The 20,393-nt window shown below is 50.9% G+C and overlaps 1 protein-coding gene across 12 annotated transcripts in view; it reads right to left on the bottom strand.

Annotated features, from left to right (window-relative positions):
* Positions 1-246: 246 nt before the first annotated feature.
* CNIH3 (cornichon family AMPA receptor auxiliary protein 3) overlaps positions 247-20,393 on the bottom strand; it is a 181,209-nt gene continuing 161,062 nt past the window's right edge. For 10 of the 12 annotated variants that reach the window (XM_033099725.1, XM_033099728.1, XM_033099729.1 and 7 more), the window contains 3 exons: positions 10,654-10,766; positions 6,478-6,621; positions 249-2,598 (listed from right to left, as the gene is read on the bottom strand). In XM_033099725.1, the coding sequence (XP_032955616.1) occupies positions 2,571-2,598; positions 6,478-6,621; positions 10,654-10,766 (285 nt within the window). In that variant the 3' untranslated portion in view covers positions 249-2,570. Of the gene's footprint in view, positions 2,599-6,477; positions 6,622-10,653; positions 10,767-20,393 lie in introns of all 12 variants that reach the window. The other 2 variants (XM_033099733.1, XM_033099734.1) reach the window with 2 other exon arrangements.

The following is a 20,393-nucleotide window of genomic DNA, read 5'->3' as shown; positions in this document are numbered from 1 at the left end:
AGCTCCATGCTCCTAACTCCGAAGGCTGCTGGTTCGATTCCCACATGGGCCAGTGGGCTCTCAACCACGAGGTTGCCGGTTCGACTCCCACAAGAGATGGTGGGCTCTGCCCCCTGCAACTAGCAACGGCAACTGGACCTGGAGCTGAGCTGCACCCTCCACAACTAAGACTGAAAGGACAACAACTTGACTTGGAAAAAAGTCCTGGAAATACACACTGTTCCCCAATAAAGTCCTGTTCCCCTTCCCTAATAAAATCTTTAAATTAAAAAAAAAAGAGATTCTTAACAATAGCAGAGAAAGATAAAACTTGCTAGACTACTAAATAAAAAATTTAAAAAAGTTAATGCTACTTATCAAACCTTAACAGGACCTAAGTTACTTTGCTAGCTTTCAGGCATAATGGAAACGATGTGGGGTTTATAAAGTCACATGACCTGGATTCAAAGGCTGTGTGATGATAGGTGAGTCACTTACCCTCTCTGAGCCTCAGCTTCCTCACTTAGAAAATAGGAAAAAGAATAGTCTCAACTTCATAGGATTGTGAGGAAGGTCAAATGAGAAAACATGAAAGCAGTCTGTAAACTGTTCAGCACTGTGGAAATGTGAATTGCTGTTATTTACTGCTAAGAGAAATGATACCAACTTCAACTCTCAGCCACAGTAAATAGAGTATCTCAGGAGACACGATAAAGTATCTCCTTTATAAGTTGGAATCTGCATTTCCACTTTAACCATCTTCGTGTACTACTGTCCGCTATTATAAGCCACTTCAAATTTTTCTTGGAAGGCGGCAAAAATAGAAAAAGAAACAAACAAAATAGCTCCACGGTGAGACTTAACCTAAACCATTTACCCGCTCCATTCAGCTGCATTTGCAAGATAGCTGTGGAGTTAGATTTGCTGTCTGCAGCCTGGGAGCCCGAGCTAGTTCTCTGGATGGAGGGAGCCCGTCTTCTCAGCAACGGCATCAAACACAAGGCCAACCAGCCCTAAAGGTGAGTCTCTGCCCCAATCTCACTTACCCAGCCTGGACGATGGGCACTGGCCAAGGGGAAGTCTGCTCCCACAAACAGCACCTCGAATTCGCTGGTTTTATACCTGCAGCCTAAGAGCAAAAGTCTGTATTTTGTTTTCTGTAGAATTTTTAGAAGCCAAATGCCTTTTTGAAACTTTGCTTTTTCTACCTACCAGTTTACCAACCACATGGAGATGAATCCAGGCAGTAATGGGGTTTAAATGAGACAGCCAGGCAGGTGAGACACTCAAGTTGTCACTGCGTTTTAAACAGAGCACACGACGCGTTACACAAACACCATTCATAAGCCTGAGTCACAGGGTTCAGATGGGATCTGGGTACATGTATAAATAGCCTGTGTGTGTCAAACAGAAGAAAAGAAGGGGCATTGGGGGAATGGGGTCAAAATCATTGTGCCCGATTGGAACATTATAAAAATCTCAGCCTTGTCGTTATTTACAGCCCCGAGCACAGCTCCTGCACAAAAAGGAGAGAACGGCACGTGGAAAATTCTAGGTAAGCAAACATCCTCAGTGTTGACCTAAACGGTACGAACGCTACAGCATCATATGAGGAAGCTATAATTACGTCGTCTCATTTCTTTGTTGCCAAATGCCCACAGTTCAGAGCAGCCAGTCCAGCATTTTCTGAGCATGGAACTATCAGGGGAGCCTAGCGTTGACTAGTCTTCACCACTTGATCTGCACCCAATGACAGCGATGGCGCTGGGTGGCAACAGAAAAATACAGTTTGTTGTGGTGAAGAACTAACGACCTTGGATATGCAGTAAATGTTTAAAGACATCTTTTCTTCCCATGATTCCCCCCTCCCTGGCCCAGCCCCCCACCCGTGACTTTGGACATGACTTATCACCAACATATTGCCCCAAACCCAGCTCATGAGGTCACTAAGCTGGGCTCTCCCAAAGCAGGCTACGAAAGCAGGTGCCCCTGCAAACTCAGGGCTGGTTACAGCTGAAGGCAAGCGCACTCCTTCCAGATGCTCCCATGGAGGTGAAAGGAGTGGCCATGGCTTGGAAGAAACACAAGAGCCTTAGGTAGCCCACGACGTCCTTCAGGCTTTCAATGGGTCCCATAGACTCAGCTTTAACTCGGGGTCTTTCTGTTCCTCAGCAGACACCTTCCAGCTTTCCACTCCCACGGTTCAGGGCCTCAGTGTGAGCTTGTGGAGAGTTGTTTGAGGAAGTGGATTCCGAAGGCAGCAATTCTCACTCCAGAGTGGTCTAGTGTTTCATCACCCACGCCCACGAGCCCCCCCGCTGCTCAGAAGGGAGCTGCAACCTTGTTGTGGGGTGATGAAACACTCAGTGTGGGGTACGAACACCAAACAGTGTGATACACGGGGCAACGACATATGCACACAGTGAACTGGGCCCACCGGCTGCTGCCTGGTTCCAGTTCCCGATTCAGTGTCTGCTGGGTCTCTTTCTCACACATCCCCACTCTGGTTCCTTTTCCAATTGCCAGCAGAAGTGACTTCTCAGCCGCAGGCCTCTCCCATCCCGTCTCTGATGACATGCGTGGTCTGTGAGTTAAGAGCTCACTAAAGTGTAGATCATGCTGAATGCAGAGAGAAAAGGGAAAGAAGGCATTAGTGGGAAGCCCGTGGAGGATTCAGACTGGCCCTCTGAAGAGGGACCTGCCGAAAGCCGGACGCCGTGTCATTCCTGTCACTTTCTCATTCCTGTCAGTAGAGAAGCTCCATTATTCCCCCACAACATTGGCCTAACATTTGTTCCGAGAACATATTGTGTCCCTTAGATAAAAGAAAGATGTTGATTGCTCTAAGTGCCTGTTATTATTCTCTTCGCGATGATTATTATGGCGTTAGTCGTCTTTCCTGCAATTACAGGGCAGACGTGGGGGCAGGGTGAGGGGTGCCATGACCCTTTACTCCACCAGCTACCCTGTGCTTATTACGTGTGTCCAGGGCCTCCCAGCTTATGCTGGATGATATGTTCGAGCTGGGGAAGTGACCGCCAGCACCATTGCGAGGACTGATGTGTGAACACAGGCCCTCTGGACACATACACTAAATGGATTCTTAATTGGGGAACCCCCTGGCCCTCCTGTTTTTAACAGAAGCCAGGCATTAAACATGCAAAGAGTGTGTGTCCTGAGGTGTGTGTGTGTGGGGGGGAGTCTCGTGCATCCCTGTGCTCTTAGAACGGGCTGCAGGCTAATCCTGAAAGACCAAGGAATGTTCTGCACCAAAATATAGATTTTGTCAATTTGAGGAAAGAAAAGCAAGCATCTTTTTATGTGGTAAAGAGAAAAAAATGATAACCTGAGAAACAAAACCAAAGGAAAGAACCTGAAGTGTTTTACTTCTAACCCTATCCTGCAACATGGAACCTCGGCTACTCAGAAATGCTTACTGGGGCAATAAACATTTCTGAGGAGCTGAAGTTCCATTTTTGAGAACCTGTTTATTGAGTGCCTCCTGTGTGCCAGGTACCATCCCAGGTGCTAGGAAACAGAGGTGAGCGTTTAGACCCCACCCCTGCCTAGAGGGAGTGTACAGCCATGCCGTAGCAATAACAAGGGTTTAATGAGCACCTAGTATGTGCCAGGCACTGGCCAGGGCACTCACTCCAGCTACAGAGGCAAATGAAACAGACAAAGTCTCTGCCATGAAGTAAACCATAAATAACATAATTATAGAGTGAGAGAAATAAACATGCGGGGAGGCAGGCATGACCCAGAGTAACTGGGCAGGAGGGTGGTGCTACCTTAGGTAGATAGTATTATATCAGCCTGCTTTACACTCTTGATTTGAAAAGATCTTTATCTCAGGCAGGCAGGCGGAGTCCACACTGGACTAACCAGCTAGTATTAGTGTCAGTGTCAGCGTTAATGTATTAGTATTAGTATTAGTGTTAGTATTACTATGAGGATTAGCTACTCTCCATCCCATGTAATTTGCAAACCTCTCCTGGTCCACAAGGCAACCTGAGAAGGGGGTGTCTCTGGGGGCCGGGTGATTAGTGGGAAAAGCCCAAGCTCTGGGACCAGATAAATTCCTGTCAGCTAGGACCTGGGACACATCTCAGAACCTCTCTGAGGTCCTCAGGAACTGCCATCCCACCTTCACAGAGGTCCCAGCTGCTGTCACTTGAGCCTCTACCATTTGCTCAGCTCAGACACAGCTCTCCATACGCATGGGTCCCCTTGCCTCTGTAAAAGAGCCGCCTGGGCTGACAGTCCTGTACTTTCCACCAGGTCCGGATCTCAGGGACTAGGAGCTCCTGAAGCAGAAGAAGCACTGTCTTTGAGGGGCTCTGGAAAGCCCCCAAAAGATCAGGTTCAGCAGAGGAGGAGGAACCCTGGCAGCCACCCAGGGTCCCAGGGAGGCAGGAGGAGCAGTTATTTCCAATTTTGTTTTGGAAACAAAGTAATTAATGAACATGAAGGAACACCAAACTGAAGGACAGACAGTCAAACAGAACGTCTGGAACACAATCAGTTACAGAACGATCACATCCATCTAACGGTGGGTGGGAGCCGCCAACACCACCCCACACCGCCCCCGCCGCCCCACAGCCCAGCAGACAGAGAGCTGTTTTGCTTGTCTGTGAATTCCGATGCTTTCTTTCCCATAATGCCTTGGGCTCAGCAGTTACTGCAACAAAACTGAAATGCGGGAGGCTGACCTGCCTCAGCCTCCATCCAGACTAAGATGGATCCCAGGCTGATGGGGCAGGAGCCAGGGAAAGCCCTTGTTCTGCTGGATTTGAGAGGGGCAGTGCTGCCTCTGGGACAGGCCACTCAGCTATGACTCTGCAGCAGGGGCCATCTGCAGGCCCACAAGTACACTCCGGCGAAGAAACGAACCTCCACGTTAGCCCAAGGAATCAAGTCGCCAAGCGCATGAGGGCTTGGGCCACCCTCTTTAGTTTTCCCAACGCGAGAACCAGCCAGAGCAAGCTTTAGTTGCTAGAGAACTCAGACCTGGAGTCGTAAAGACTCGGGGTAACCTCAGAAATCTCCAGGGAGCCTTCAGAGACCCTCAGACTCCTCGCAAGCTGAAGCAGGCAATCTCCCAGGACACTCCATCCGGGAGCAGGAGAGAGGTCACCCAAGAGGACCAACCCTTGAATCCAAGAAGAATGTGGTAAAATAAATGAATCCTCTCCGAGGCTGAGTTATTCCAGCGGACGCTACACTTCCAGGGCCTCCGAGTCTTCTGGACAAGAGGCAGAAACAAACAGCACCCCAGGGCAACGGGTCTTACTCTCAGGTGTGCTGCCGAGCCTTGAAATCCTAAATCAGAGCTAAGCCCAGGAATCTGCATTTTTAAGAAGCGTTCCCTTCTCACCCTCTGATTAGTTGGATGTAGGAGCTCCAAAGACCACATTTCCATCAAGACTTTTCTAGAGGTTTCCTAAGACAGCCAGCAGTTAAGAGGTTAGTCTTTGGGAACTAGAGACAGACTCAAGACGGTGACACTATTAGCTGTGATTGGGGGAATTATCTAATCATCTCAGATTCCACCTGCTCATTGTTAATATGTGGGCAATAAGAGCGTTTATTTCATGAACCGAGCAATGCACGTAAAGCCCTTAGACCAAAGCCTGGCTCATTTCTAAAGGTGGAGTAATGCGGCCATCTCTCAGCCTGTTCCAGCCCAACGCAAACCCTAAGGTGGCCCTGGCGTCTAATACCTGCCACCCTCCTCTTCCTCACCCAGCCACTGTGAACCAGGCCATTTGGGAGACAGTGCTAGGAGACGGGAAGATATTGTGCCCTGCCCCAGGTAGCAACAGGATAGCAAGGTGACAGGGGAGACACCTCAGAGATGAACCAAAGGGGAACAGGAACGAGGAAGAGACGTTTCCAGAAAAGGCACTCTCTGAGGTATCAAACCAGAAGACAGTCTGTTTATAGCCATCTGCTTAGCTAGGATGTTCTGAATAAAGAGGTGAAAAAAGGGGAGATGCCTGAAACGGAATTGCTAAGTCAGTGTGTTTTACTCAATTAGAATGCTGTTATGTAATATCAGGAGAATTGTACATGTAAGCATTTAATGACCCAAGGTGCCACTGGGGTCTCTGTTATGGTCCCCAAGAATGCGTCCCCACAGGCTTGGGACCAACGGGTGACGAGGTTGTGTGCGCGGGGCCCCTGGTGACCTGACTGGCTGAACTATGCAGTTGCTAGAGGCAGCTGGGGAGCAGCAGGCCTGCTCGTCACCAAGAATCTTGTCAGAGCTGTTGCCAGGATGTGTTTTCGCTGTGTGGCCCTATGGCTGCGGCTCTCAGAGGGCAGGGCCTCCTGCAGGACCTTCTGCCCTTCTCACTGCTTCACACTGAAGCCCTTGCTCCTGAACCCGAGTCACACAGCTGGCGCCACAGGCCACCTCCCAAAGACCAGGAGGCCGGTCTGGAATCCGTCGGGCTCCGGCAGGAGTCAAACCCCCCGGCAGGGGCGCGGACTCACCAGTACAGGTAGTAGAAGAAGGACAGGAGGTAGAAGGCCAGTTTACACCAGGCCTCCTTCTGACAGTAACTCAAGGTGTCTGCGTTCATGACCACCGGCGGGTCGTAGGCCAGCTCAGAGCTGTCTGCCGGGCAGTGGAAGTACCTGTAGGGGAAGAGGATATGCGTCACTGGCTCTGAGGCTTGGAAGGGACATCTGACGTCATCGAGGACGGACTGGCCTCTGAGGAAGCTCAGTAAGCAGCAGTCCTCTGCTTCCTGCCCGAGTCACAGCCCAGGCAAGGCTAAAAGTATCTCAGCCCCTACCTTCCAGCAGGTAGGAACTCCCCCAAATACTCAGATCTGCTGGCACCACGGTGATTTCACCCACGTACAGAGCTGATGTAACGGAAGAAAAACATGTCACCTGGTGACAGCTGGAGGTACCAGGAAGAGCATCCTTTCTTGAGGGGTCTGCAATGTGTGTCCATGTGGCATCAGAACAGGCACAGGTGTGGGTGGATGTGGAGCTGCGTCCCTACTGCCTTGATGCCACTGTACCGCTAATTACTTCGGATTAAATATTGTTCTCTACCCAGACCCTCTTTTAAAATCCTGAGTATTCTGGGAAAGACATCATATTCCCACTGGAAGGAACAGTAGTTTACAGGTACTTTTCTGCTTGATAGAAAGACCCAGAACAGCAAAAAGAACAGTGGCCATCGTGGGGAGAGAGCAGCTGCAGAGGGAACTGGGCGAGTAAAAGAACAGTGGGTGGAAGAGAGGGAATCAACTTGCTTCAAAATGTCAATTGGCTCAACATGAACGTGAACCAGCCTCATTCATGGGAGGAGGGGGACTGTCAGGCTGGGAGACACAGGCAGGAGGCCCTTTGGACGTGTCAGACAGGTGGCGAGCACTGCCCTTGGGACTGTCCCCTGGCCCCCAGGGCCTCAGCCAAAGCCTCACTGGGAGGAACAAAGTGTGGCTGACATGGCTCCCGGGCTGCTTCTTTGTCAGTCTGGTAAAGGAATCAGGAGGCCGGGGGAAATGAAGGGCTCCTGTGAGGCCCCAGGACAGACAGGCTGTGGTTCTTGACTGTGACGAGGACCCGCAGAATGGCTCTGACCAGACTCATGAAGCTGGCTTTGAAGAATGTCCCTGGAATGGAGCCGCTCACAAAGCTGGTATTTCAGTTCCCACTTCCTTCCCCTTCACAGGATTGCACTGACATGACTTACTATCGGCACTGTGCTAAGTGCTAAGGGAAATCACAAGCCAGATCCCACGATATCTGCCAGCTCATAGCCCTCCAGGCCACTCGCCTCTCCTCTTCCCGGGAGCAGATTTCGAAACCTATTTGCTTTTGCTGTGACCTTGTTCCCAGGTGACCTCATTAAATGGAGGCAGGGGTGGCAAGGTGGCCAAGTGACTCTGTGGAAAGAGCCAGGGCTCTGCCACTCACCGGTCCCCAGACTGACCTTCTGCGGGCCAGTCGTTACCCTCTCTGAGCCTCGACTTTCTCATCTGTAAAATGGGGATGAAACTGCCTACTCCGAGGGGCTACTGTGATAATCATGTCAGGAGACCCATGCAAATAATCTGCAAAGAACAAGCACGGAATGAAAGTTCTACAGTTCTGCTGTTATTTACGCAAGCTAAGAGCTGGAGCAGAAGGGGGCTTTATCTGCATGAGAAACATCTGGACTGGACCTGTTAGACGGGTGGGGGAAAGACGAAATGAAAAAAGGAGGGTGTTCAAGGACTCATTTTTAAAGGACCCTTCCCTCCTCATTCCTTTTTCTTTCATTTTCTGAGCACTTATGAAATGCCAGAACGAGGCTAAACCCTGTCAGGGATTCAAACAAAAAAAAAGGAAAAAGAAAAGTAAAGTAAAACAAGGTCCCTCGTGGCAAGGAGACTGCAGTCGCTCTTCTCTTACACAAACGTAACATTCCAAGTGTAAGGACACTGGCTGCCTCTCCCTTCCCTCCCTTTTGGAGGAGTGCTAACCCTGAGAAGCAGCGCACCAATCAAAGTTCTGTAAACTAACCACATTTTTGACGCCCTGGAATGACAGCACACTATTCCAAGGACCTCGGGATAAATGCCTTTTATAGTGAGAAGAGCCCGCCCCCTGGGGCAGCGTGCCAGATGGCAAGGACAGAAATTGTGACCCATGCAAAGGTGAGGCTGAGCCCTGGCCCTGCCGTGTCCTAGCTGAGTGACTCTGGGAAGTAACAACCTTTGTGAGGTGCTGTGTCTCCATGTGTAAAACAGAGAAAAGGAACCCCACCTTAGCCGGTTGTTATAGGTACTGGAGGAGGGAAGGCGTGGAAAGTCCCTGAGTGGGTATGCAATACATTTCAACACCATAACGCTTCTGTTTGACTTCTCTCTAAATTCAGATTTTAGTAGAATTACCTGCACTTAAAGCAGGACTTTCTTATATAACCAAAGCATTTTCCTTCCTGCCTAAATCCGCAATTTCTTTTCTCCTGCTCTCGGTTAGTGGCACCGTCACCCATCCTGCCTCCAGCTCAGAGGTCCCCTCTCCCTTACCTCCTGCACCCCGTTATTAGCCAAGGCCTGTCCAGTTTACCTCTACGGGTCCTCTCCTTCTCTTCATTCCAACTTCCACTAGCCGTTTTCTCTTCACCTGACATTTCATCATAACCTCCTAATTGGATTTCGTCCTCAAAATTTCATCCTCCAACCTGCGCACTGGTGCTAGGGTCCCATTCCTAAAAGTCAGATCGGGTAATGCCATTTTCCTCCTCAAAAGCTTCTGAGGGTCGTCCGTTCCCTACAGGATAAATTAATTCCAACTTCCCCATCAATTCGTTTCAGACCCCTCATACCTGATCCCAGCTGTCTGTCAACCCAGCTCTGCTCACTTCCCTCCAAGGACCCCACATGCGGCCACACTGAACAAAGGCTGTCCCCAAACAGGCCAAGTGCTCCCTGACCTCTGAGCCTTCGCATATGCTGCTAGTCCCTCAACCTGAAATGTGCTTTTCCAGATTTTCCAGTGTCACTCTTCCAGTCTAACTTAAACGCTCATTTCTCTACATTCCTGCATACAGTCCACATATATCTATTAATATATTTCCCTCTGCCTCGAGGCTGTACGAGTATATTCCCTGAGGGTAGAGATTCTATTTTACATTCATCTTCTCTCCCCCACTATGTCTGACTTGTGGTCTGTGTTTCATATGTTTGCTAAGTGAAAGAGTGAATGCTCTCGACATGACTATATTTTTGGTAAAATCACAACGATGAGCTATTTGGGGGGACCAAAGCCCCGGGAGCCATGGGGTTATGTAAAGGGCACTTCATTTATCTGCGCAACACACTCTTCACTACTTGGAATGCCGACCGCTTCCCGCCTCCTGTACCCATACGGTGACTATAGTTTACGGAAAGCCCCTCTCACATGGTATGACGCATGGTCTTATCAGGAAACAGAATATTGAAATCAGAACTGTCCCAGAAAATCTAGCGCATATGAGAGGTGCTTTTGTTTTTCTTAAGATATAATTCACATACCAAAAAATTCACCTTTTCAAAGTATACCATTCCGTGGGTTTTAGCATATTCATAGAGTTGTACAACCACCACCAACACCTACTTTCAGAAGACTTTCATGACTCTCAAATGAAAACCTCGTACCCATCAGCAATCACTCTCCTTTCCCGCTCCCTTCCAGCCCCTGGCAACCACCAGTTTACTTTCTGTCTCTGTAGATTTGCTTATTCTGAACCTTTCATATCAATGGCCTTTTGTGACTACTGCCTTCTTTCACGTGTAATGTTTTCAAGGCCCATCCACATTGTGGCATGTATCAGCTCTTCACTGCTTTTTATTGACATAATGTCCCATCGTAAGGATATACTGCATTTTGTTCCTCCATTCATCTGCTGATAGACATTCGGTTGTTTTTTTTTTTTGGCTGTTGTGAATAAAGCTGTAGCTGCTTTGAACACCGACCTACAGGGCTGTGCTTATAGCGGGGCCTTCCCTGGCTGGACTCACGGGCTGAGCGTAGCTCGGGAAGAAGGCTCTGGAGAAAGGTCTCCAAAAGGAAGGGCCGAGAGGAAGGCCCTAGGTGGCTGGACCATTTGGGGGACATCATCTCTGGAGGGCAGGTTGCCCAAGCAGAAAAGGGTAGGGACAGACCCGTCGCAGGCAGACTTACCTCCAGAAGTGATAGAAAAGTAGGGGGACATTCAGCCCCAGGGTGAGCCACTCCTGAGCACACAGGAACATGATGCAGAACAGGCTGTGGATGGAGTATTCTGGCAGCACCAGCTGAGGAGGGAGCAGACACATAGGCCGCATTAGAGGGGGGACAGTCACTCACTCCCGCCTCAGCGGCAGCTGACTTCTGCCCCAGACGCCTGCCTCCAACCTACTGATAACACAAAGGGCCTCCCTGGAGCAGCAGGGTCACTACCCCAAGACTAGGACCCATTTCTGGGAAGTTCTCCTCTTGATGGTCCTGGAGCCATGCTTTGTACCCGGCCCCAAGTGGACACAGGCCCTCAGCACCTTCCTTACCAGAAGAGGGCATGTGTTTCTGGCAGTCACCTGACCACCGTAACGACTAGAAGAGGCCGTGCAGCCCCTGTGATGTCTGCCCGCAGGCAGGACCCACAAGGACAAACACTGATAGGCTTTCCAGTGATTCTATAACTGCCTGCTCCTGGTTTTCTAGCCCTTGAGTATCCCCCTATAGAAACTCAGAAATCTAAAGCAAATACGTGTATTTATTTCAAACATGGGAGGGATGGGGGTAAAATGGAGCATTTGGCTTGACGGTGAGGGATCAAGAGAAAGGACGTGTCATGATGATAAAGGAGGAAAAGTTAGCCTTTGGAGGAAGGGCAAAGAAGCCAGCTCAGACCTGGAAGGGTCACAGGGTGGAAAGCGACCAGCAGGAAGACCAAACCCCTGCCCCCCCCAATCCACCCACAGAGGTGTAAATGGCTGAAAAGAGCTTAAAATGATGTGGACCCCCTCCCAAGGGTGTTTACATCTCAACAGAAATCAAAGTGACTGCAAAGGAGAAATATGGTCTCCAGGCCAGTAGGCAGGAAACCCCAAGATAGAGCTGCGAATGGTCCATTTTTCCCAATCCTATAGGCGTGTGTGTGTGTGTGGGGGGGGGGGTGGTATAGTCCCTCACTTTCTCATTTCCATCTGCAGAGTGTTTTTTGCCCTTAGTAGAGACTTGACAAGTATTGGAGAAAACGAATTGAACTGCCCAAGTGCAGATGTTTGCAGCTGGCTGGCTGGCACTCGGGATGCAGCCTGTGTTCACAAAGCAATGTGCCCGTGGAACATGACTTTGGTCTCATTCACCTCTTGTTTTGGTCAGACAAGCTAACTGCCCAGATGGCAAATCCGGGGGCGTGGGGAACATGCATTAAAAATAAATACATGCAAAAGCACTCGTGTGAGACATGCATTTTGTAATGAAGTGGCATCTTCTTTACTCTCAAGTCCAGGGAGGCGTGACTTGCATGGACCCACGGCTTAGAATTCTCGCACAGTAACCCTGGAATCAACGTAAAAGAGCTGTCACTCCAGCTGCAGTGACCTCAGTGGGTGACCTGGTCGCCGCAGGCCCCTGTGAGCCCCAGCCACCTGGGGGGAGGGGAGGTGTGCCTATCGTTTTCCTCGCAGGACCGTGCAGCCATCCTTGCCAACTCCCTCTGCGCCTGGCCAAGGCACCACCCTGCCTGCTCCTGCTGGAAGAGAAAGCCCACGCTCTCAGAGCCCGGCATGCCGGCCCAGGAGGCGGGGGCTGTGACTCCCGCTCTGCACATCTCTCCATGTTTTTAATCATCAGTTTCAGCCACTTATGCTGAGATAATTAACATGGTTGGAGACAGCCACCCTGGGCCTGACTCATCTGTGACAGCACCAGCCCCGTCTCCGACTCCGTGACAAATCTGACTGATTACAGCCTGGATTTCAGGTCCCACTATTAATCACCACTGCTTCTTCCCTCTTTGGGACGTGATTTATAGTGGAAGCCGCCACCTCCCGAGCAGGGAGGATTTGTCATTGTCATCGTGTGGAGGAAAACTGCTTCATGGAGGCCAGCTGGTTCTGGAGGTCCCCAGCATGTGGGGGGCTGGGGAAAAGCTGGAGAACTCATCCAGCTCTTCTGGGTGGCTTCTCCCAATTGCCTCTGCACGGAACAGGAGCCTTACACGTGGGAGTGGCTCCTCCAATTCATCTAGCGGGACGTTGGGGAGCAATGGTGCCCTTTTAACACTCACACTGGTTCTCTCTTGCTTCCCCAGGGCGTCCCTGCCATGGTGCTGTGGAAGCTGTTCCTCCCAGAGCAAACGAAAATCGGCCAGGCCGCGTGCACCAGGCCTGCTCTCAACACATACTTCCACGGCTCTGCCTGTGGGAGCACAGAGAGGCCGCATTTCTGCCCCCGTCCTGCCATGGAGCTGCAGGGCTGGGGGCAGGAAGGTTGTGCAGAGAAGGCTGGAGCATGTACTAGTCAATGCAAAGAACCCAGAGTCTCCCTCTCTCCCCTCTGACAGAGCAAACAGCACTTAAGGTGCTGGATACTCCATCATCCTGAAACCGTACGTGAGGAGAGAGGCCCCAGGGCAACCGGTGACGTACATAGACTATGAGCGAGCAAGAAACGTGGGCTATTTTAAGCCATTGAGAGTGGAGAGTTCTTTCTTACCACGGTGTAATTTAACCTATCTTGTCAGATACAGAATGAGTAATCAATGGGAAAAGGAAAGTCGTGCTTGTCTCTTTATCCTCCCCTGACGATCCTTCCACATCCAGATCTTCTTTCTGCAAGCACCGGACAGGCTTAGGCAGGGGCTAAACGACCACCAGGCGGGCATCATGCTTATTCATGTGTGCGGACAGCTGGGCTACATATGTCCCCTCCCACCCCGAGCCTCTGTTATACAAAGACCACCCGGAATCACCAGCCACACCACAGGCACACTACGTGAAGCACTCTCCATACCCCACGACCACGAGTCATCCCTTAGCACTGGAAAACATTGGGCTTTTGGTAAGAGAAGCACGCAATGGTGCCAATCTCATTCTTTCATACAACAAACAGAGGAACTGTTTCATGTAGGCCAGTCTATTAAATTCCCATGTCTTACTATGCCCTGCTTTAGAGAGTTACAAATATTAAATAAGTGGTCTCAAGATAGGTGTTGGGGAATTGCTGAAAAGACTGCACTTCATTCCGACCAGGGGGGCTCACGATGGTTCTGTGATCAAAGTAGAACCAAGGGAAGTTGGAAAGGATGAGTCAAACCTGATCATGCGAGTGACCCAGAGGTCAGTATCTCAGGAGCACAAAAGCAGAGAAAGGTGACAGTCCCTGCTTGGGTTGGTCCTGCACCAGCCCCCCTGAAACGGCCACTTATTCACCACTGAATGGCATTATGGCCAGGCCTGACAGGAGCCGAGGGCTGGGGAAATGTTAGTTTTACTCCCCAGCCTTCTCAGCTCCTAGTGCTAGAGGCTTTGTGTGTCACCCTCATAAACTGAAGGGCGGGGACCTGTCACGAGAGCGTGATGACAACACACCCTCTTCTCACTAGACCCCGTTCTGAGGGATGGCCGAGGTCAAAGGTCAGGTGCAGGTCTCCAAGCACACTAGCAAAGCTCATACACTTGGTAGTGAGGATCTCAAAGATGTCACCCACGGCCCAGCTTCTTCCATGACTTCTAAGAGGACGGACGTGGCCTCAGGTGAGGACCACCTGTCCTGACTTCCTATCCAGATTCTCCACCGCAGTTTGCACTTCCTGGCCGACATTTCCATATGGCTATTACACAACCACTGCATGCTGAAAACTCGCATTCCTCCCGGTACCCAGAGACTTTATCTCCCAAATTGCCAATTTCTGCTAACGCCAGCCACCTCTAGTCCTTGGTCTCCTCCATTTCCACATCAGCCTGTTTCCACATCTTGCCATTTTTTCACAGTCACTTACACTTGCTCCTCCCGTTTCATTTCTACTGCCCCCATTTCTACTATCTGGGCCTCTGCACCTCCTTCCAAGGCTGGTCCAAGAAACTTCCAGCGGGTTTCTGTCGTTGTACCCACGCTCCCTCCATCCAACGGAGGAGCCACGACCTCGCCCCACTCAGGCCACACTCAGCGCAGCTCTAACCCTTCACCCGCAATCTCGTTTTTCCAGGAATTTCTTTTTAATTCATTTTATTTATGTTCAAAATATTTTGCTTCTAGTTAAGCATCTTCTTTTTCATTCATGTCTCCATTCAGTCACTGCTTTAGCCCACAGGTGATTTTATTTCACTGCTGTGGTGGACCGGAGCATTGGCGGCCAGGGGGAGAGCTCTTCCAACCCCCAAAGGGAAAGGAAAGACAGAGGCGAAAGAATGAAGCTTCCTGGGGGAGAAAGGGAAGATGGCAGAGACGAGAGGTGACAGCAAGCGCCCCCGTGCTGGAGATCTGCTCGTGGCTCCCACCCTGCGTCCCACGGGACAGGTTCTAAGGGCCGGTGTAAGCATCGCGGGACCAGACACACTAAGAACCAGGCCACGGAAGCCATCGGGAAGGTCCTGGGGCTGAGTGTAGCTTCAAGGGAGTGGCAGCTGTGAGACCCCGAGTCTCTACCCACGTCTGAATGGAGCCCGTTGACTCAGACAAGCTTTTCTGCTATGACCCAATGTGTTTAGTGTTAGCCCGCTGTCTCAAAGTGTAATAGAAATTCTTACCAGCTATATATGATCAGCTGTGTGATACTGAGAAAAGCAGCTAACCATGCTGTGCTATATTCTCCTCATCCGCAAATGCTAACATGTGCAGCCTCCGTCCCTGCAATGCTGCTACGAGGGGACAGGACGTCTTACGACGACTGCTCTGGAAGGTGAAGAAGCAGGAGCCAAGGAAGGCGCGCTCGTTGTGAGGGAACTGAAAGGTAGTGACAGCGCCCAGAACCAAATTTGCTTTCCCCGTTCTCCAGCTCATCTCCTCTCACCCCTGTCTGATTAAACCAAGCTTCCAGCTTCCCCAAGTGGGAAGAAAACCCACGGGCTGTTTAAAGCCTGCCTCTCAAACCATCAAACCCTCGTGGTTGCCTGATCCAGTTCCTTCTGTGTCTGCCCTAAGGTTTATCGGCCTGGTTGCCAACGAGTGTGAAGAAGAAGAAAAGGATAGTGTGTCTTTTACTTGAATCCCCAGCCTGTGCTAAATTGGCCCTAAGACAGGGGAGCCCATCTAGGATGAGCAGGGGGAGGGCACTTTCTCATAAATGTCCAGTATGGGGCTCTGTGATCCATTTGTCCCCAGGTGAATAATCGTGCATGTGACTCATGAGGGGACAGTGGAAGGAGGGAAAGGATGGCGTGCGTGGGCACCTGGGAGTTTGCTCACCTGGGAGACTATGCGCAAAGCACCCCAGCACTGTCAGGAGGGCTTATTCTGAGTCCCTTTGCTCCAAGGAGGCTGCTTCGTCTTTAATTGCTCTGGGCAACGCTCTCCTTGATGGGTCAGGCAAGAGCCCACCAGCCTGGGGTGGGGAGCCCACCAGCCTAGCCCCTGCAGGCTTCTGACCCCCACATGCCAGCCACCCCCACCTCAGCCAACATCTAGGATTAGGGGCTGTGACCATGGGAGGTTGCCTATTGGATGGTGCCCACATGTTAAATTGTTTGACCTCCTGGATTTTGTACCAATGTTTACCAAATATTTTTAAGAAGCTCACCCTGGTACATTGACCAGAGGTTTGAGGGCACACCAGGCACTTTCGTTTTGAAGACCCTGGGTCCCAGGCTTCACCCCAACTCCCCACAGGGCAGTGCCAGGCCCGTGCTTACAGTGCTTTGCTCACGAACCAGTGCTCATGGACTCGAGTCTGGCCAGGTGGCATGTACAGGTGAGAGCGTAGCATCTGCCCCCCGCTGCCCCCCAGCTCTCCAGCCAGCACCACCCTGTGGGTGGACGAACACCCACAAAGCTCCCTTAGTCCCCATGGCCAGAGGTCTGTAACCTTGAATGATGGCCGCGGCATCTTCCTGGGATGGAGGGCAGCTCTCTAGCTCCTTCCATCTCCAAACCCACCATCTTCTCGGCAGGTCACCTCTGTGCCTCCCGCTCCCGCGCTCCTTCCACCCGCCTCTGGCCCTCCTAGCCTCCAGGTGGACTGTCTGTTAGGGTTTTGGCCCTGCCCTGGCCACACCTCCCAGTCTGCCTTTTATCTTTGTTTTCAGGCAGCTTCCAAGACACACTCGAATTTCAAAAGCCTGTCTGCCAGTTTCCTTACTCTTGTTAAATTGCTGAACTACCTAAGAGCCCACTGGGGGATGAGGGGAGAACAAAAGCACTCTCTCCGGTCATGCCTTATGTTTAAAGGGACAAAATTCTCCCACAACTTGCTGGCAATTCAGACGTCTGAAGTTAGCACTGGCAGCGACCCACTTCTTTTCTTTCTTCGGAGCCCAGCGTAGGGGAGTAGGAACCCGTCCAGCACACGGGGAGTTAGATGAGGCAAACGCTCAGAATGCTTTGAGGAGAGACGCTAACAGAATGGGATGCTGTGGAACGACAAGGGCAGAGTGGCAAGGACGAGCCTTCCAGGGCTGACGAGCACCCCTGAGGCATTCGTTCAGCAAGTATTTATTAGCAGCATTTACCAGGCCATGAATGCGACACGGTCCAGCTGGGGGGGGGGGGCCTGCGATGGACGTAAGCACGTCTGTCATGGATTCCACAGCACGGCAACGTGGGGACCGCGTACAGACAGAGGCAGCATGCAAGCAGCAGGACGCTGGAGGAAAGGCTGGCGGAAGCCATTCATTCCGAGGGAGGAGGTGCGGGACGGTTCCTTGGAGAATTGCCTCTGAGTGGAGATTTACAGAAAGAGCTATATGGGGTGGGGAGGCAGAACGGTGAGGCAGAGGGCATCCTTCATGGAGGTGTTTGAGACCGTCACTTTTTTTCTTTATGTCCTAGAAAGACTTCACTTCCAAATCTGCCACAGAAATGACATTGAGACCAAAATCCTTTATACCAGCCTCCTCTTAAACGGGGGGTGGAGGGGTAGGGGTGGAGGGGTGTGAGTTGGGGGACACACACGACACGGGACAGACTTCCCGGAAACAGTCATGATGACTTCAGCTGACCAGGGAAGCCCAGAGACAGGAATGGGGCCCAGGGCAGAAACAAGTCACCTTCTGCCTTGGGTTCTGTCCATGGCCCGAGCGAGAAGCTTTGCATGCAGTAAATGCCAACACAGCTGCCAGCCCTGCCCTCCCCTCTCCAGCCTGTCCCAGCCCAGTGTGAAGGGAAGGAACCCCAGCTCTTACTGGGGAAAGAGGGTTCCAAAGCCCCAAGGCCACACCTTCCTAATTCACTGCCCTTCTTGGTGATGTTTTCACCTGAGGTCCCTGGTACCACCTGGTTTAAGTGACAGGAACTGCTGTGTTTGGTGGAAGGGGTTTATTTCATTGCACCACAGATCCTTCCTTCGTAGCAGACTGGGTCCTGAGCAGCACCATTTGCTTCCAAAGGACAGCCTTTTCCAGGATGACAAGAGGTGATTATCCTACTTACCAGCTATTGAGTGGTGTTAATTACCTATTACTTTCAGCAGGTTGGAGAAAGTGTTCTCAAAAGAAGCAAAAGAATGAGACTGGATGACAGATCAAGTGTTGGCCTTTACAGGAGAGCCAGCTGTCATCATCACCATCAATGACTATTTACTGAGTGCCCACTGCTGCATGTAACGGTCAGGATCCCAGAGCCCTGAGTGCAAAGGCAAGACACACGAATAGAGCCCTCCCAGACTGCACAGGTGGAGAGGTGGTCTCGGGGCAAGCATGCGCAAGCCTTCTGCCCAAAGTGTTACCAGGAGCAAACTGGTAACAAATTAACATAAGGAAAGAACAAAATATCACTGCAACTTTTGCCTCCAATAAGGGCTCCAGTGCCAGTGTCTTAGTGAAAAGATTAGATTAAGGAATAGGAGACGGGCTCTAGACCTACCTATGAAGCTACAGAACCTTGGATAAGCTTTTCTTATCTGAATGGACTCAGTTTCTTCATCTATAAAATGGGAATAGTCATAGTATCTACTTCATAGGAATTTTGTGAGTATTTAATAAATATGTGTGAAGTTCTTAAAACAGCCTCTGGACATAGAAACTTACACTCCATAAATATTAACTAGTGTCTATAAGAAGAGGCATTTGACCTGCACAATCCCTACTGTTTTTACCAGGTCAAATATTCCATATACTTTATAAAAAGCAGCAATTAAACTCCCTTGAAAATTAAACCAATGTATCTTCTCTTTCCCTCTCCAGTCTATTTCTAGAGCCTGCCAATTTTTTAAATTCTCTTCCTCCACCAATGTCTAGCCCCAGAAACGCCATGTGTTCTGGGGAATCTGATCATTTTGTGCGTCAACAGAAAAAGCGCCCCCTGCTCCTGACCATGATTTCCTCGGTTCTCTTGAGTCCCTGCTGTCTGTGTATGTGTCTGGGCCATCAGTTTGTCTTTGTGGATCTCTCTCGTACAACTGCTCTCTCGGCACCGGCCTGGCACATAGTAAGTGCTCTCAGCTAACTCACCATTTATTCGTTCAACAAACGCGTGCTGAGAGCCCACTGGGAGGCATCAAACACTGTGACAGGCCCTGGAGGTGCCAGGATCCGGGCATCCTCAGGCTGGAGGGAGAGACTGACAGCTGAACAATGGAACATGCTGCAGGCTGCACTTAAGTGACGATAAGTAAAGGTGTCAAAAGAAACAGCCTGCACAACAGGCAGTGGGAAAAGCAGAGGCAGGCACGGGCCTCGCAGGCGGCCATGGGGAAAAGGCTCCCGCTACAGAGACACAGAAACACCTCGGGCCAGTCCCAGCCTGCGTCACCTCTCCCGGGGACCACGGCCTCCTCCTCCTCACGGGTCTCCCCTCTCCAGCCCCTCATCTTCCCCACTCCCAATCCATTTTTCCACCCAATAGCCAAAGAACTCATTTTGAAATATAAGTGAGGTCACCTCCGTTCTCCGTTCAACCCTCCAAGGTCTGCCCATAGCTCCTCGAATAAAACCCACACTCCTTACGATGACCTGTAAGGAGTCATCTGAGTGCCCACTGCTGCATGTACGGTTACTAACGGCCAGGCCAGGAGCGATCTGGCCTCTGTGCCCCTCTGACCCCACACCCACCATTGCAGACACGCATCTGTCCGGCGTTGTTCCTCAGACCCAGCCTGTGCGTTCCCAGCTTAGGGCCTCAGCACGTGCTGTGCCTCTGACTGGCGAGCCCTCCCCGGACATCCTCACGGCCGGCTCAGAATCTCCTCAAGGTCACCCCTCAGGCGAGTCCTCCCTCCCCATCCAGTACCGGCTCTCTCCTTATTTGCTACAGCTTCTTCATGGCACTTAACATTATGTCAATGATGCATTTGTTTCCTTGTTTATGTCTGTTTCCCACACTAGAACAGTCCAGGAGGACAGCTTGTCTCATTCACAACTTTACCCCCATTGCCGAGAACAGCCACTGGCACAGAGTGTAATTTTTTTGTCGAGCGAATAAATAAACGGGTCCTTTGTTCAACCCCCACACAAACATAGCTATCGCCACCATCGAGCTAATTCCTGAGTGTGAAAAACCATAATAGCCTCCTCAGGAAACTACGCCAGTAGAGCTGACTCACGGACTTAGCACGGCTCCCGTTCAGTGGGCCTGGCCCCCGTGTAGCACCTGTTTGCCCACATCCACAGACGGTGGCCACAGCCTTGGTGGGCCCCTAACACATGTGTGCAACTGGTAAGAATGACCTGGGCAAAGAAGAATCGGTGCAGATTCAAACTCAGCTCAGCTCTCCAAGCTCTGAGCACCCAAGGCCCTGGGTTAAATATGGTAGGAGGCCCAGGGATGAGGAAAACCCGAAGAGC

This window comes from Rhinolophus ferrumequinum, chromosome 27 (genome assembly GCF_004115265.2).
Source record: "Rhinolophus ferrumequinum isolate MPI-CBG mRhiFer1 chromosome 27, mRhiFer1_v1.p, whole genome shotgun sequence".
Taxonomy (NCBI): Eukaryota; Metazoa; Chordata; class Mammalia; order Chiroptera; family Rhinolophidae; genus Rhinolophus; species Rhinolophus ferrumequinum.
This window is presented reverse-complemented; position numbering and strand designations above follow the sequence as displayed.